The following is a 15,292-nucleotide window of genomic DNA, read 5'->3' as shown; positions in this document are numbered from 1 at the left end:
AGAAAATGCACTTTTACCCACGAGGATCTAACTTTCCATGAACATGGTGGTCATGGACAGAGGCAACACATCCAAAAACCTTAGGTGAGACTGTAAAAACTGCTGTCCCTAAAAGAACCTCAAAGGGACAGCGTTGGTCTAAGACTCGGGAAGGCATTCAGTTAATTAGATATGCCGCAGTAAGAACGACTTCACCCCAAAACCGAAGAGGCACATGCATAGAAAACATAAGGGAACGTGCTACCCTCAAGTAGATTTCTATTATTGCATTCAACAACCCCATTTTGAGGTGGAGTTTCGATACAACTAGTTTGGTGTATGATGCCATGGTTTGCTAAGTAGGAAGGGAATGTGCCACCCAAATACTCAATTCCATTATCCGTACGAAGGATTTTGACTGTCGCCCCAAACTGAGTCCTAATCATACTACAACAACAACAACAACAACAACAACAATAAGCCTTGTCCCAACTAAATGGGGTCGGCTACATGGATTCTTGCCCTCTAATCAGTTTTATTCGAGGCCATGCTAGATACAAGACCTAAGCTATAAATAGCCTTTCTCACCACTTCTCCTAAGGTTATCTTAGGTCTACCCCTAGCTCTTCTAGTTCCTTCAATATGGATTATATCACTTCTCCGTACAGGGGCATTTATACGTCTCCGTTGAACGTGGCCGTGTCACCTCAAACGACTTTCTCGAAACTTATTGCTTATGGGAGCAACTCCCAGACCAACTCTAATATGATCATTTCTTATCTTATCCATCCTAGTTTTGCCACTCATCCATCTTAGCATCCTCATTTCTGTTACACTGAGTTTATCTATATGATTCTTTTTAATAACCTAACACTCTGCACCGTACATCATAGCTGGTCGAACAACAGTCCTATAAAATTTTCCTTTAAGCTTTAATGGAATACGCCGATTGCATAAGACCCCGGATGCACCTCTCCACTTCATCCACCCCATTTTAATTATTTTGGAAACCTCATCCTCTAAATCACCTCTTTTACTTATGATTGAACCTAGGTACCCAAAACAATCACTCTGAGGAATCTCTTTATCGTCAAGTCTCACCAACTCATCATTTGCCCGATCATGACTAAAGTTACAAACTAGATATTTTGTTTTCGATCTACTAAGTTTAAAGCCTTATGATTTCAAAGCTACTCTCCATGATTCTAATTTGGTATTAATCCCCACTTGGGTTTCATCAATCAACACAATATCATCCACAAAAAGCATATACCAGGGGACCTCATCTTGAATGTCTTTGATTTATTCATCCATTACCAGTGCGAATAGATATGGGCTTAAAGTTGACCTTGATGTAGCTCAACTGTTATCGGGAATTCATTACTTTGTCCCCCCACTGTTCTAACACTAGTCACCGAACCATCATACATATCCTTAACTATATCTACATATTTATTTGCAACACTTATTTTCTCTAGTACTTGCCAAATTAACGCTCTAGGGACTATATCATAAGCTTTTTCTAGGTCAATAAATACCATATGAACGTCTTTCCTACATTCTTTATACCTTTCCATAAGTCTCCTAATTAGGTAAATAGTCTCCGTTGTAGATCTTCCTAGTATAAACTCAAATTGGTTCTCCGTAACCGTAGTTAAGTGTCTCAAACGGGTTTCAATTATTCTCTCTCATAATTTCATTGTATGGCTCATCAATTTAATGCCCTTATAGTTATTATAACTTTGAATATCTCCTTTATTTTGTAAATTAAAACCACGATGCTTCTCCTCCATTCATGTGGCATTTCCCTGTGCTCATAATCTTATTAAACAACTTAGTTAACCAAACTAGTCCATGGGTTCCTAAGCTTTTCCATACTTCAATTGGGATTTCATCAGGACCTTGTGTCTTGCCGATTTTCATCCTCCTTAAAGCTTCTTTTACTTCGGACATCGAAATTCTATGTATATAAGTTCGAACATTGGTGCCTTGGTGAAAGGTGTAATCGTCCGAATCATAAGTGCTTGAAGAATGTTCATTTAGTAAACTAGAGAGATAGGTTTCCCATCTTTTCTTAATGTCCTCCTCGCAAACTAATACTTTACCATCTCCATTTTTAATACATCTAACATGGTCAAGATCTCTACTCTTCCTATCCCCCATCTTAGCTATCTTATAAATAGATTTTTCCCCTTCCTTCTTGCCCAACTTATTGTATAACTCTTCATACTTCTTTTCCTTTGATTTTCCCGCAATTTTCTTAGCTTCATTTCTATCCAACCTATACCTTTGAAGATCCTCAACATCCTTAGTTATTTGCTATGTCTTAAAACTAGCTTTTTTATTCCTAATGGCAGCTTGAACCTCACTATCCCACCACCACGTCTCTCTATAAGAATGGAGCTTTCATTTTGATTCACCTAGGACATCTTTAGCCACCTTCTTAATACACATAGCCATCTCATTCCACATTGCATTGGTATCCCCTTTAAAATCCCATTTTCCTTGTTTGACTACTTCATTAACGAAGGATTTCGAGCACTCTTCTTTCAAATTCCAGCATCTTATTCTAGGATAGTTTACCTTGGACCTTTAAGTGTCCTTGGGACTAAACACATATCCAAGACCACAAGTCTATGTTGTGCAGTTAAGCTTTCCCCCGGTATCACCTTGCAATCCTTGTACAACAATCTATCAGTCCTTCTAGTTAGGAAGAAATCTATTTGGCTTTTATGCTATCCACTTTTGAAGGTAATTAAATGTTCATCTCTCTTTTTGAAGTAAGTATTTATAATAGATAGAACAAAAGCAGTAGAAAAATCTAAAATTGAAATCCCCTCCTCATTTCTTTCTCCAAAACCTTATCCTCCATATACACTCTCATATCCTCTTTGATATTTTCCAATATGTCCATTTAAATCACCTCCTATGATAATCTTTTCTCCTTGACGAATTCCTTGCATTAATCCATCCATATTTTCCCAAAATTCTAGCTTTAGACTTTCATCTAATCCTACTTAAGGTGCATATGCACAAATTATATTTACAAACTCTTTCTCCATTACAAGCTTGATAGCAATAATCCTATCACCCACTCTTTTAACATCCACCACATCATTTTTTAAATCTTTATCCACTATTATACCCACTCCATTTTCATTTGTTTTTTCCCCAGTATACCAAAGTTTAAAGTCATCTAACTCTTTTGCTTTTTTACCCTTCCATCTAGTCTCTTGAATGCAAGCTACATTAATCTTTTCTCTCCTCATAACATCTATGAATTCTAAGCTCTTACCAGTTAAAGATCCTATGTTCCAAGATGCCAATCTAATCCTACGTTTATGGACTAGCTTCTTTACCCGCACTCCTCTACGACGTGGGAACCCTTGCCTAGTTATCACCGCATTCGGGCACCAATGCGACGCATCGCTTACAGGGGACGCCCTAGCTAACCCTTGCCCACTTATCACTACACTCGGGCCATAGTGTAGCGCGTCGCTTCTTTTGTGGGGAACGCCCAAGCATAGGTTTTATCATATAAGGTCGAATCCACGAAAAAAGGTTTGGCTACATTTTTTCCGGTGCCGGCTGCCGACTCCTAACGCACCAACCCTCCTCCTTTACCCAGGCTTGGGACCAGCAGTAAAACACTGGCGGAGTTAAATTGAGTCCTAATCATATTATGAAAATTTTGAAAGCACGAGAAAACGTCACTTTTTTTGGTGAAGTAAGTAAATCCATGTGGTCCTAGTACAACAGTCAATAAAGGTAACAAACCATCTATGACCAGATATAGACACGGTTCGAGAAGGACCCCACACATCAGAGTGAATGACTGAAAAATGAATTTTACTACGATTATCTAAAATAGGGTAAACATGCTTGGTCTGTTTGGCCAAAATACATGCCTCACAATAAAAATCATTCAAATTACACCTTTTAATCAGATCAGTAAGTAATTTGGATAAAATAGGTAAAGGAACGTGGCCAAGACGACTATGCCACTGTAATAAGGTAAAAAGTGCAGGAGAGGTGGAACTAGAGACCGCAGAAAGAGCTGATGGGGACCCATCCATTAAGTAAAACCCCCTTTTTTGTCTACCACTGCCAATTGTAAGCCCCATTTCCAGGTCGTGAAACACATAATGAGAAGGAAAGAAAGTTATTTTGCAGTTCATATCACGAGTAAGGCTACTAATAGATAAAAGATTAGCCAAAAACTTAGGAACATGCATGACATTAGATAAGGTAAAATAAGGCAAACAAATAATAGATCATTTCCCAGAGATAGGGGAGAGAGACCCATCAACCGTTCGAACATCCTGAACAATAGGGACAGATGAATAAGTATGAAACAAAGTAGATGAGCCTGTCATATGGTCGATTGCCCCAGAGTCGATTACCCAGGAGGGATAAGTCAAATTGACATTGTGACAACCAAAAATACCTATGGGGAATTGTGGATCAACAGAGGGAACAATGACAAAGGATATACTCGCACTGGAAGTCGGTACTAGAGAAGATGAGTCAAGTCTGGAGATCAACTGGCGAAGGTGCTGGAGCTCATCTGAGGAAAGAGGTGTTGGAGTACTCAGGGTGTCAGAACTGGCTTGATTTGCAGATGTTTGATTGCTGCCCTTGATTGCATTTCTACCTCCTCCACGGGAGTTTGTTGGACGTCCATGCAACTTTCAACACTTGTATGACGCTATTTTCCACAATACTCACACTTTACTGGAGGGCGAAAATTACCAGAATTAGATTTATTATTGTCATAACCAGCCACCAATGTAGATCTATCAGATGTTTGAGTGTGTACCATAGCTGTCCTTCGACTACCCTCGGTATCTACCATGGCATTGGGCTTGAGCCAGAGAAGGGAAAGGCTCTCTAGAAAGGATCTGTGCGCGAATTTGATCAAATTCTGTATTCAATCCTGCCTAAAAATCATAAACTCTCTGTTTATCTTCCCATTGTTGATAGGCAATAGCATCTTTAGCATTCTTCGGTGTAAACTTCCCATATAAATCTAAAGTTTGGTAATATCCCCTAAAAGTGTTATAGTACTGAGAAAGAGGGAAGGTCCTTCTGTTGTAACTGATTGATTTTCCATCTAATTTCAAAGCATTGTGCATCATTGCCAACTCTGGAGTATGTATATTTAGTAACTTTCCAAATAATTTCTGCATCAGGAACGAAGAGATAATTCTCTGTTATGCTATATTCAATGGAGTTGATGAGAAAATCCATGACCAAGCATTCATCTGTATATCACTTGGAAAGTTGCAGACCAAGTGTGGAAGGTTTTGTAGAAGTCCCATCAAGATGGCCAGTAAGACCACGAGCACCAATAGCGAGGGAAACTGAACGAGACCATCTAAGATAATTTATCCTATTAAGTTTCACAGTGGTTATCTGAAGCGGAGAAAACTCACGATCCTTATGAATGAAAGACATGGGAGACTCTTCAGATGTACCAGATAAAGGAGATATAGGATCAGCCAACATTGCAAGGAGAAATTATTCAAATTTACAAATAGCCCCATGAGTTTTTTTTTGGAATTACGAAAAAATCCCTGAAATTGTTAAAATTTGCAGAAAAGTCCTTGAATTTTTTCGAAATTACAAACAATTCCCTGCAATTGTTGAAAATTGCAAAAAAATCCCTGAACTTTTTCAAAATTACGAAAAAGACCCTGAAATATTTTCAAAATTACGAAATAGTACTTGGAACTATTCAAATTTGCAAAAGCTTCATTTGCTTCTATCATGAACTGTTGTTGACTACAGAATAACTCCCACTAATTCACGTGAAAAGTATCTCCTCGGGTAACCTCCAATTGGTATATTGTTCAACCAAAGTACACCAGGAAAGTTTCCAGGAAAGACTTAAGGGACACAACCGGTCCGCTTAAATACCAGACTCCTTAGACAAAATTTTCCTAGACATACACTTATTCACCCAATATACATTTCCAAGATAATCGAAAAGAAAACAAACACGTGAATAGCGACTTCAAAAAAAATTTCTACAGCACCTCCGTAGGATGAAAACAAAACCTTGCTCTAATACCATGTTGTAATGTGAGGAATTTCTCCTCTAAAGTATTTTATTCACAAGACCCCAATAACCATTTATAATTACAACCTAGTTAAGTCCTATACTAAGTAGGAAAATGAAATATAAAATAAATAGAAATAAAACTCTAGACTTATTAGGAAACATAATCCTATTCTAATTAGAAAACCTCAGTCCATGTTTTCAACAAGGATATTGGTTTGTTTGTCCATTACCTGACTTACCCTAGCTGATGACCACCCTAACACTGGCATGTGAAAGGTCTTTGAGCTAATGATATGGAAGTTTAGAAGCTTGGAACCTGAATTTTCCAATTTTGTGAGAACTTCTACTTGCTGAAGTTTGAATTCTGTATATCATAATTCTTAAATAAGCTTTGGTGGTACTAAAAGTATGACTGGTCTGACTTCCTTTTTGAAATGCTTTAACTATTTTACATGGAAGTCTTGTGGAGCATGTGATATGGGCAATGACCATCATCAGAGGAAAGCATCTACTATCGCTGTAAATGTTATGTGGTTCTCTAATTGATCGGCAATTCATACCTTTAACTAGAATAAAATATTGTTCCATTTCTTTTAAGGGTATGGATGATTCATTACATATTTATAATTGTTACAAATGCAATATTGGGATAAATGAATTTGTACGGATTTGCAGTTTTTGCTAGTCGAATATGACGGTATTTCTCAGAGTCCAATGAAAGCAAATATCATGGATTTGAGTAGCTGTTGTGGTCCATGAGAGGGTGACAAACTCTAATCACTTGTATGGTGTGGAAAATATATGAAAGATAAATGATCGGTGCGTCCTTGTTGCTAATGCCTGTGATGATAGACAGATTGACTTCAATGCACCAGAGTGCTTCTTTATGCTTCATCCATCTCATTGCATTGTTACAGCTTTACAATGCACACAGAATGATATGGATGTCCATTTTTTACTTGCTTAAATTGGTGTGTGACACCTATCAGCCTGAATTCTAAAACTGCAATGTCCTAAGCATTAAAAACATTGACCTATCTCTTTAATGTAAGAATTGGTCGATATGCCCTTTGATCTAAACTGTACTCTGTGCGGATATTTGTTTTCTAGAAGAACTTCAGATTTTATAGATTCAACCTGATGTGTTTTGTGTTTTCTTGTGTTATTACTAATTTGAACTCTATGTTGATGACACAATCTTCTTTTGTTCATCTGTTTTATGCAACTTCGATTGTTTTTGTACAAGTTATTGAACTTGAAAATGATACAAAACTGGATCATATCCTTCTGCATTTTGCCCACATATAAGTTAATAAAATACACTGTTTAATTTCTCTTGGCATCAAAGTATTGGAGATGATCTGAAAATACAGGGTTGTGTCTATCTCTCTTTGCAGTTGAGACCGCCACCAAAACGGGCAGCTGCTGTATCTCTTTTGAAGCAACCAAAACAGGATCTTGCCAAAGATGAAAATAGGTCTGGAAAATCTGTTGGCAGGACTCCTGGTTCTTCCACCTTTGATAAAGATTTCTCTGTGCATCCATCTGAAGTTAGGCAAATTGCCGCAGTCAATGCTTCTTCTGCAGCTACAACAAATGGTGGCACTGTTCTACTTGCTGCCAAAAGTTCAGCTGCATCTGGAAAAATATCCTTGGATATGCACGGTAATATGCCAAAGATAGAGATTGGATCTGTTAAATCTTCAGACTTTCGGGGCCCTGCTGGAAAAGATGTGGATGAAAATGAAGTTTCTGAAGTAACAAGGCCTTTCTCAACTCGACCTACTCATTCCCCCCTCCATGATGATGCTTCCATTGCATCAAAGTCTGTAGAGAAGCAACAAAAAAGACCTAGTCCAGTTGAAGAACAGGAGAGGATAAACAAGCGGAGGAAGGGCGATGGAGAAGGGAAAGACTCAGAAGGTGATGTTCGGTTCTCTGACAAGGAGAGATCTGGGGATGTACGGTTATCTGAGAAGTCTCATCTTCCAGATGTTGACAAGACTGGAACTGATGAACACATTCTTAGTAGGGGTATGGATAAAACTTTGGACAGACCCAAAGATAAGGGAAGTGACAGGCATGATAGAGACCATAGGGAAAGACTGGAACGCCCTGAAAAGTTGCGTGGAGATGATAGTTTAAGCGAAAAGTCAAGGGATAGGTCGCTGGAAAGATATGGGAGAGAGCGTTCAATTGAAAAGGCACAAGATAGAGGAGCAGATAGAAATTCAGATAGGATGCCTGACAAAGGTAAGGATGACAGAAGTAAAGATGATCGTAGTAAATCTCGCTACAGTGAGACATCTTCTGACAAGTCCCATGCTGATGATCGATTTCATGGACAAAGTTTGCCCCCACCACCACCACTCCCTCCTAATGTAGTTCCCCAATCTGTTAATGCTAATCGAAGAGATGAAGATGCTGACAGGAGGGTCAGCAATACCAGACACGTGCAGAGGCTTTCTCCTAGACATGAAGAAAAAGAACGGAGGCGCTCAGAGGAAAATTTGTTGATTTCACAGGATGATGTGAAGCATAGAAGAGAAGTTGAATTTCGAGACAGAAAACGAGAAGAACGGGATGGTCCATCAGTGAAGGTACGTTATAATGCTTTGCCACCTGTTTAAGTGTATTTGTGTGTCTTTTCTGATATAGAGCGGCAATTATATTAATATCTATGTTCATAAAGGATTATATGGCAACCAATTCAAGAGGAAACAAAAAGTTGGACTCTCTGCAACACCTTGTTCATCCAATGGTAATGATTAACAAGACCAACCTATGAACCCCTTTCTTGATCTGTGTTAGAAAACAAGCATTAAATAATCAAAACAACAGCTGAACTAGAACAAAGAAAAGAGAGAAGAAGAAGAAGAGAAGAGAGATGAGGAACCAGTAGAAGAGGCCTGTGATTCTTGCTTAAAAGTCTAGAATCACAGAGCACTTTTATTTATAGCTTCTAATGAATCTAATACAACTTGAGAGACAAGTAATTGTCCTCTAGAAAAAGGAAACAAAATATTACAGCTTTAGTAACTTCCTAACTCCTAAAATAGAAAGTTCTGAAAATAGAAACTACCACCAAAATAGAAACTATGCTTTTTAAAAAACTCCCAAAACTTATGTAGCAAGACTCCTACATTAGAAATAGAAACTATGCAGTTTTTACTGTTCACGTGAATAGTGTCGTGAACAGTAAATAGCCAGTGTATATACTTCAACAATCTGCAAGCCTGCCATATCATTAGCTGTTCTCAACTTCCAATGGAATGAGCAGTTTACTTGAGAAGTGAGGTGTCCACCACAAAGTTGTCAATGCTTTCTCTCGTGTGCCCGTTGCAAGTCCAGACTGTCCTAGAGAAAAAGAATAGGCCCCGCAGCACAGCACATCCAGCTCAACTCAGCTCAGCCTTGTCTCAAATAAATGGGGCTGGCTCCAAACACACCACGACTAGATCTAATAAGTCAGCTCATGTTTCCCCAATGAAAAACCACCAAAATTCAGTTCCTCTGCCCCCTGCAGTGGAAGAGAATACAGTAGTTCTCTCTCATCTCTAGGATGGTTTACATGCATTTCACCTGTGGTACTGAACAGGACATCTTTGAATAGGGTGGACCGGTCACTTTGAAATGCATGTTGTTTTTACCCCATTAGGAATTTTCATAGATATTTCAGTGCAAGCTCATGAACTTCTGAGTGTTTGAGTCAGACTTAATATGTTGTTCATTTGGATGTCCTCCTGACCTAAACACATAACAATAATATGACATTTAAGTTCCTGATGTTCATAGTATCATAAGTGGCTTTGGTGATGCCAGATTGCCAAACTTCAAGATTTCTTATGACTTCATTTGCTTCAGAATATCTACATTGTTCCTCGACAACTGGAGGTTTGGGATCATTAAAGTTTTGCCTCTGATGCTTAAAACCTAACAAAACAAAGAGTTGTAAATATTTTTCCCACGCAGTTAATGCATGTCACTCCTATCACAGTTAAAATGCATCAGCATTGGTGGTTATATTCTGGGAGTTAGTAATCAGTATTGGGATTGGTATTGGTCTAGGTTCATAGGGATTCAGGTCAGCCCTATTGATCTGTATTCCATGAGTTAGCCTGTATTTATACTACAAGCCAGAACTCTTTCACCAGGAAGCTGTGTAAGCCAGTCTGGCTGATCCAATGCCAATTCCTCAAGTCATGGTCGTACCATTATTATTTATTCCCCACCCCTCTGATGCCCAGTGATGAATCTTCCACCTTAAGATGAATCACATCAATATCACAATGAACTACAAATATAGTCAGGCAGTATGTTTTAAGCTATACTGTTTCCTTCTTGTCATCTACTTTCATGCTTCCTAATTAATATATGCATCAATGTATTTGATTTCTGGCTGCATACTGTTGATTTTGGGTTTGCAAATTGAATATCTTAATGGCCCATTTATACTAGTGGAAAACTTTTAGATCCAAGGGATTCAGGAAAACAAGATATTCCTCATGACAAGTAATCTCAATATTGATTAGGAGTTCCTTAATATGTTCCCCTATTGCTTTGGAAATGTACCAATTCTTGAAGCTCTGACAGCAACATGGTTACTGAGAGTGCAGGAGGAAACTATAGTTCCTTATAGGCTGGACTATTGGACTTAGGAGATGGATTGCATCAATTCCACTTTGCAATCTGTTGTCAGTCAGGTTCCCGATTGGGATGAAGATGACCTGTATATTGTTCATGTTGACTGTCAGAACCAGGGCTCATGGATGCTGGACTGGGTAGGTTAGACTGGTCTGTGAAATGCATTCTGGACTTATTAATTGATTTGGAATATATTGACTGAAGTCCCTAGCTTAGAATACCCTTGCGTGACTGTTTGTCTTGTTTGACTTCCCATGTTGACCAGATGTCTAAAACTACAATTTAACCTGTCCAAAGCAAAATTTTACTCGTCTTTCGATGTGTGTTATGGCTTTTTACTGCATCTGTGCACTTAATAAAAGTTGGCCGAGTCCGTATGACATTATCATAAATTTGCATGTCACCCTTATTGCCCTTGGCTATATGTATGATGGATACACGTTAATAGAGGTACTGAATTGATTTCTTTTTGCTTAGTTGTTGAACTGCATAAGCTTTTCCGTTTGCTTGTTAAATGCCACTCTGTAATTTGATGCCTACTGATGTGTATGGTTCACAGTTATGCTAGCTGGTACTGAACTTTCTTAAAATACAATCACTCCGCCTCCAGAGAAAGACAAATGTTTCTTTTTTTCCAGTGGTCTGGGAATTTCCCTCCCTTTTTTTTTTTTTTTTGGGGGGGGGGGGGGGGGGGTTGGTGGTGGTGGTGGGAAGGGGTGTTGGTGATTGGTTGGGAGAAGACCCTCTTACTGTTCATGCTTTTGGGAGCCATATTAAGGCAGCTTTCTGCTGATTTTGACTTTTGACGGGCCTTAAAAGTCTTGGTTTGATTCCCATCAGGGGGTTTGGCTGACTCTTTTTTGTTTGTCATTTGTAGGTGGAGGAGAGGGAGAAGGACAAATTAAATCTCTTGAAGGACGATGTGGATGCAAATGCAGCATCCAAAAGACGGAAACTTAAAAGGGATCACCTATCATCAGGGGAAGTTGGTGATTATTCAATGGCAGTCCAACCACCATCTTTGGCTCTCGGTATTTCACAGTCATATGATGGAAGAGAACGAGTAGAGAAGAAAGGGGCCATGGCCCCAAGGTCAGGCTACTCAGGGGAACCAATGCCAAGGGTTCACGGAAAAGAAGCCACCGGCAAGATTACCCGTCGGGAAGATCAGTATCCTCGAGATAATTATGTTTTTACTGTTACTTCCTGATGAACTGTGTGTGCGTGCATGCGTGTGTGTGGGCATTTATTCTTTGCATGTATATTTTGCCTGTTCTGTTGCATCTTGCAGTTAATCATCTACAGCTTGAGTTGTCCTTAACCACCTTGTTTTAGGATTTATGAGAGAGAGTGGGAGGATGAGAAAAGGCAGAGGGCTGAACCAAAACGAAGGCATCGGAAATGAACATCGAATTGCAGTGCTGGGCTTTGTCTAGTTCTTGCTTTTATGAATTATTTCTGGGGTGCCACTGATGCTGGCTTTCACAGACCTGCTCCCATCCTTTCCAGTCACTGATACTATAGTTCATTTGGCATTTTTTGGGTCACAGGTGCTTGAATATTTTCTTTTCATCCTTTAGAGTTTCATAGTCCCAAAATGTCGTGGAATGTACCGGCTCATCCCCAGATTTTGTAGTTAATTCTCTAAAGAAAGCAGAGCAGCCTTTTAACACGAGTTCCTGCTTTGGTGTATGATACAATGTATGATTCAGGGAGGTTGTCTGATTAGCAATCTCTGTCAGTAGTTTCAGGGTTTCCCACATTGTAAAGGAAATTTTCTTTGTGATGTACAAATTATGGCATGTCTGGCATCTAGTGCTAAATCTCATGATTTTTTAATTTACTTGGGAACAAATATTTCTGCCTTTTTGAGTTTGCCCGGCCAATGCCGACCAAGTTTTGCCTTCTTCAGTACCATTGGTTTTTAGGTATTGGTAGATTTACAACGTAGTCCACTGTCCTCACCACTGCAAACCACTGCACTCTGGTTTGTATGAAGTGTGCAGGAGATTTTAAATGATGAAAGCGTCATGCAGTGGAACGATTGTGGGTCCTTTATAATGTCAATATTGAACTACCTACTGTTTTATTGGGTTGGGGCTAGGGACAAGGTAAGGTTCAAGGTTAAGTGTTTAACTTGGCCTATCCGAACATAGGGTGGAGGCCATGTGAGTTCTTGGTTAAGGGTATTCAAAGTCAAGGTTAGAGTAGTGTCGGGGGTTTTGAACCACGAATTATACCAAATTAATCAGATCTGGCTCGATTTAGATTTGAATTCACTCTTACATGCAAAGCTAAAGAAGAATTGCTTAGAAATGGAGCTGACCAGCTGGATCGGCTTTCTATTTCCGACGGTCTAGTCAGTGAGTGTTGAAGGATTAGGGTTGCAGAGCTCTTGAGAGCTTAAGAAATATTTGAATGTATTTAGGGCGGGAAGATGCAGGCAACTTTGAGTGAATTTGAATGTCTTACCTTCTACGTATGCTTCAACCTTATTTAAAATTCCTCTTTCTGATTTTGCCTTCTCTCAACCGTCAATTGAGTGTTCTAGAGCCGATGGTTAAGATTAGATCTCTGTGGCTTTTGGGTTGATACCATATTTGGTTCAAACCATAAGTTAAGACTGGTTGATCCAGTGCGAACCGGTTTTGGGTAATTTATTCACAACACGAACCCCCAAGGCTCTTGACTAGGTTGAAATCAAATTGAAACTCTGGTCAGGAGGTTTAACTTCTTTCTCTGGCCTCCTTGAAACTGCCTTTGTCTAACCAGCTTCAATTTGTCTCTTCATCTGATCTGGGCTATGAGAATTCTTTCAGTATTTGAGCTCATCTCTAGTCAATGGAAATTATTCGAACATTGAATTCATCCTTTAGTTGGAAGAGTTAATCCGAATTTCTGAGCTCATCTCCCAACCTATGGAGCTTATTAGAAGCTTCCAAACTCATCCTTTGACCAGCTGAGTTCATCAAAAATCCTGAGTTCAGTCTATTGGATTATAGAGCTCATTAGGATCCAGAGCTCATCATTTGATCAAGGGAGTTCATCGAGCATTGTCAAATCCTTCTCTGAGCTGAAGAGTTCATCAATAAATACTGGATTCGATCAGTGCCATCTTCAGCTATTTTTTTGCTTTTGAAGTTAATCGTTCAACCTTGAATGCTAATTCTCAAATTTGCCTTCCACGTGATGAGAATTGGATTTGTCAACGTTTGAGTTTCCAAAACCACCATAATTAATTTTCCGAAACCATCATTTTGATTTACGGCTTGAACTTCTCCGGAAATGAATTTTTCCCGCCTTGGGAAGATGCTTAATCTCTATAATCATTTCAAAGATAAAGCTCAGCCCCTCGAATTGTCTCAAATATGTGATGAAGACCTCAGCTTGTTAGCCTTTTCCATCTCCTTATAAAAGCTAGCCTTTTATTTTCTGCAGATGTGGTTGATCTTCTAGCGCACGGTTCCAACACCTTTTTCTTGACTTACCCCTTTTCTCCACTTGTTCAATTGTATCGTTCCAAAACTTAAGTGATTAGATTCAAACATCGATTCTGATCAGTCATAGTCGTCGATGTGAATCATCGCATATTTTCCCTCCAAAATTTAAGAGTTTCCAATTACGTTGTTCTACCTCCTATTTTTACCCGATCTTGTTGCCTCTTTTCTTCTCCATTTTCACTTCAACTTTTCTAATCCTTTCTTGATTGTCTGTAACTTACTTCATCTTTTTGTTGAATAATATTCGAACCTCTTTTTCCTTCTCTCATGGGTCATTCACCTAGGCCTTTTGGTCCAGTTCTACTCCCGAAATCAAGACTCCTTCAAAACCTGATTCAGAAAGAAACTCTGCTGATCCTTCTTCTAGTCAAGCCCTTAACTCAAATTGGGATCTTGTTCCCTATGCCCATGACGAGGTATTAGTCCCTTATGAACCTGTTGACATTAATAAAGAGGAGAAGAATCTGAAAACTGTTGGCCCTGAATGGTATTCTACCAAGATCATGAAAGCCAAACTATCTTCATATTTGTAGGATTATTGCTTTCCTCTTGAGGTTAAGGCTTGGACTCCTGATGTCACACCCCACCTGCCGGTCTTAGTTACCCGCCCGACAACCCATGGGAGTGATCCGTCACAGATCCACGGTTTTAGTCTATCAACAATAATAAATACAAATAAAGACAATCAAGAGCAATAATAGTTCCATTAATGAATTAAAGGATTACAGGAGTCCAAATACTCCAATAAAATAATCAATGAAAGAATAATAATTCAAAAGAATACGAGTTCAGCGGAAGCAATCAAAAAGAGTTAAATTATTTTCTTTCTAGTTTCCTTCTCTAAAGCTAAGTAATGTTTTTCATGAATCTCTAGAAAATGGGTCCTCCAGTTCTTCTCCATTCGTTGAGTGAACTTGTCACATCCACCCAGCCAGTATCCTATCTAGCATACCCGGGATGTGATCCACAGCCTGAAGATCCAGATTGAGCGGCCATGCCTCCCACATATACGATAACATAATCATGAACAATATAATCAAGGTTTAAAGTAAGCAATAAACAGATCAAATGAATAATAATAAAAGATAATCAATCAGTGCGGAAA

At 39.0% G+C, this 15,292-nt stretch overlaps 1 protein-coding gene across 1 annotated transcript in view; it reads left to right on the top strand.

Moving 5' to 3' along the window:
* The window catches only part of THO2, a 95,004-nt gene extending 81,420 nt beyond the window's left edge, over nucleotides 1-13,584 (top strand). Inside the window, exons 30-32 of the mRNA XM_089161829.1 lie at nucleotides 7,441-8,643; nucleotides 11,565-11,857; nucleotides 12,023-13,584. Of these exons, the coding sequence (XP_089017955.1) occupies nucleotides 7,441-8,643; nucleotides 11,565-11,857; nucleotides 12,023-12,092 (1,566 nt within the window). The 3' untranslated portion in view covers nucleotides 12,093-13,584. The remainder of the gene's footprint in view (nucleotides 1-7,440; nucleotides 8,644-11,564; nucleotides 11,858-12,022) is intronic.
* The last annotated feature ends 1,708 nt before the right edge of the window (nucleotides 13,585-15,292 follow it).

The sequence above is a fragment of the Hakea prostrata genome, chromosome 7, assembly GCF_041222555.1.
Source record: "Hakea prostrata isolate BN-2017 chromosome 7, UWA_Hpros_2, whole genome shotgun sequence".
Lineage (NCBI taxonomy): Eukaryota > Viridiplantae > Streptophyta > Magnoliopsida > Proteales > Proteaceae > Hakea > Hakea prostrata.
Note: the sequence above shows the minus strand (reverse complement) of the source record. Positions and strands in the feature narration are given on the sequence as shown.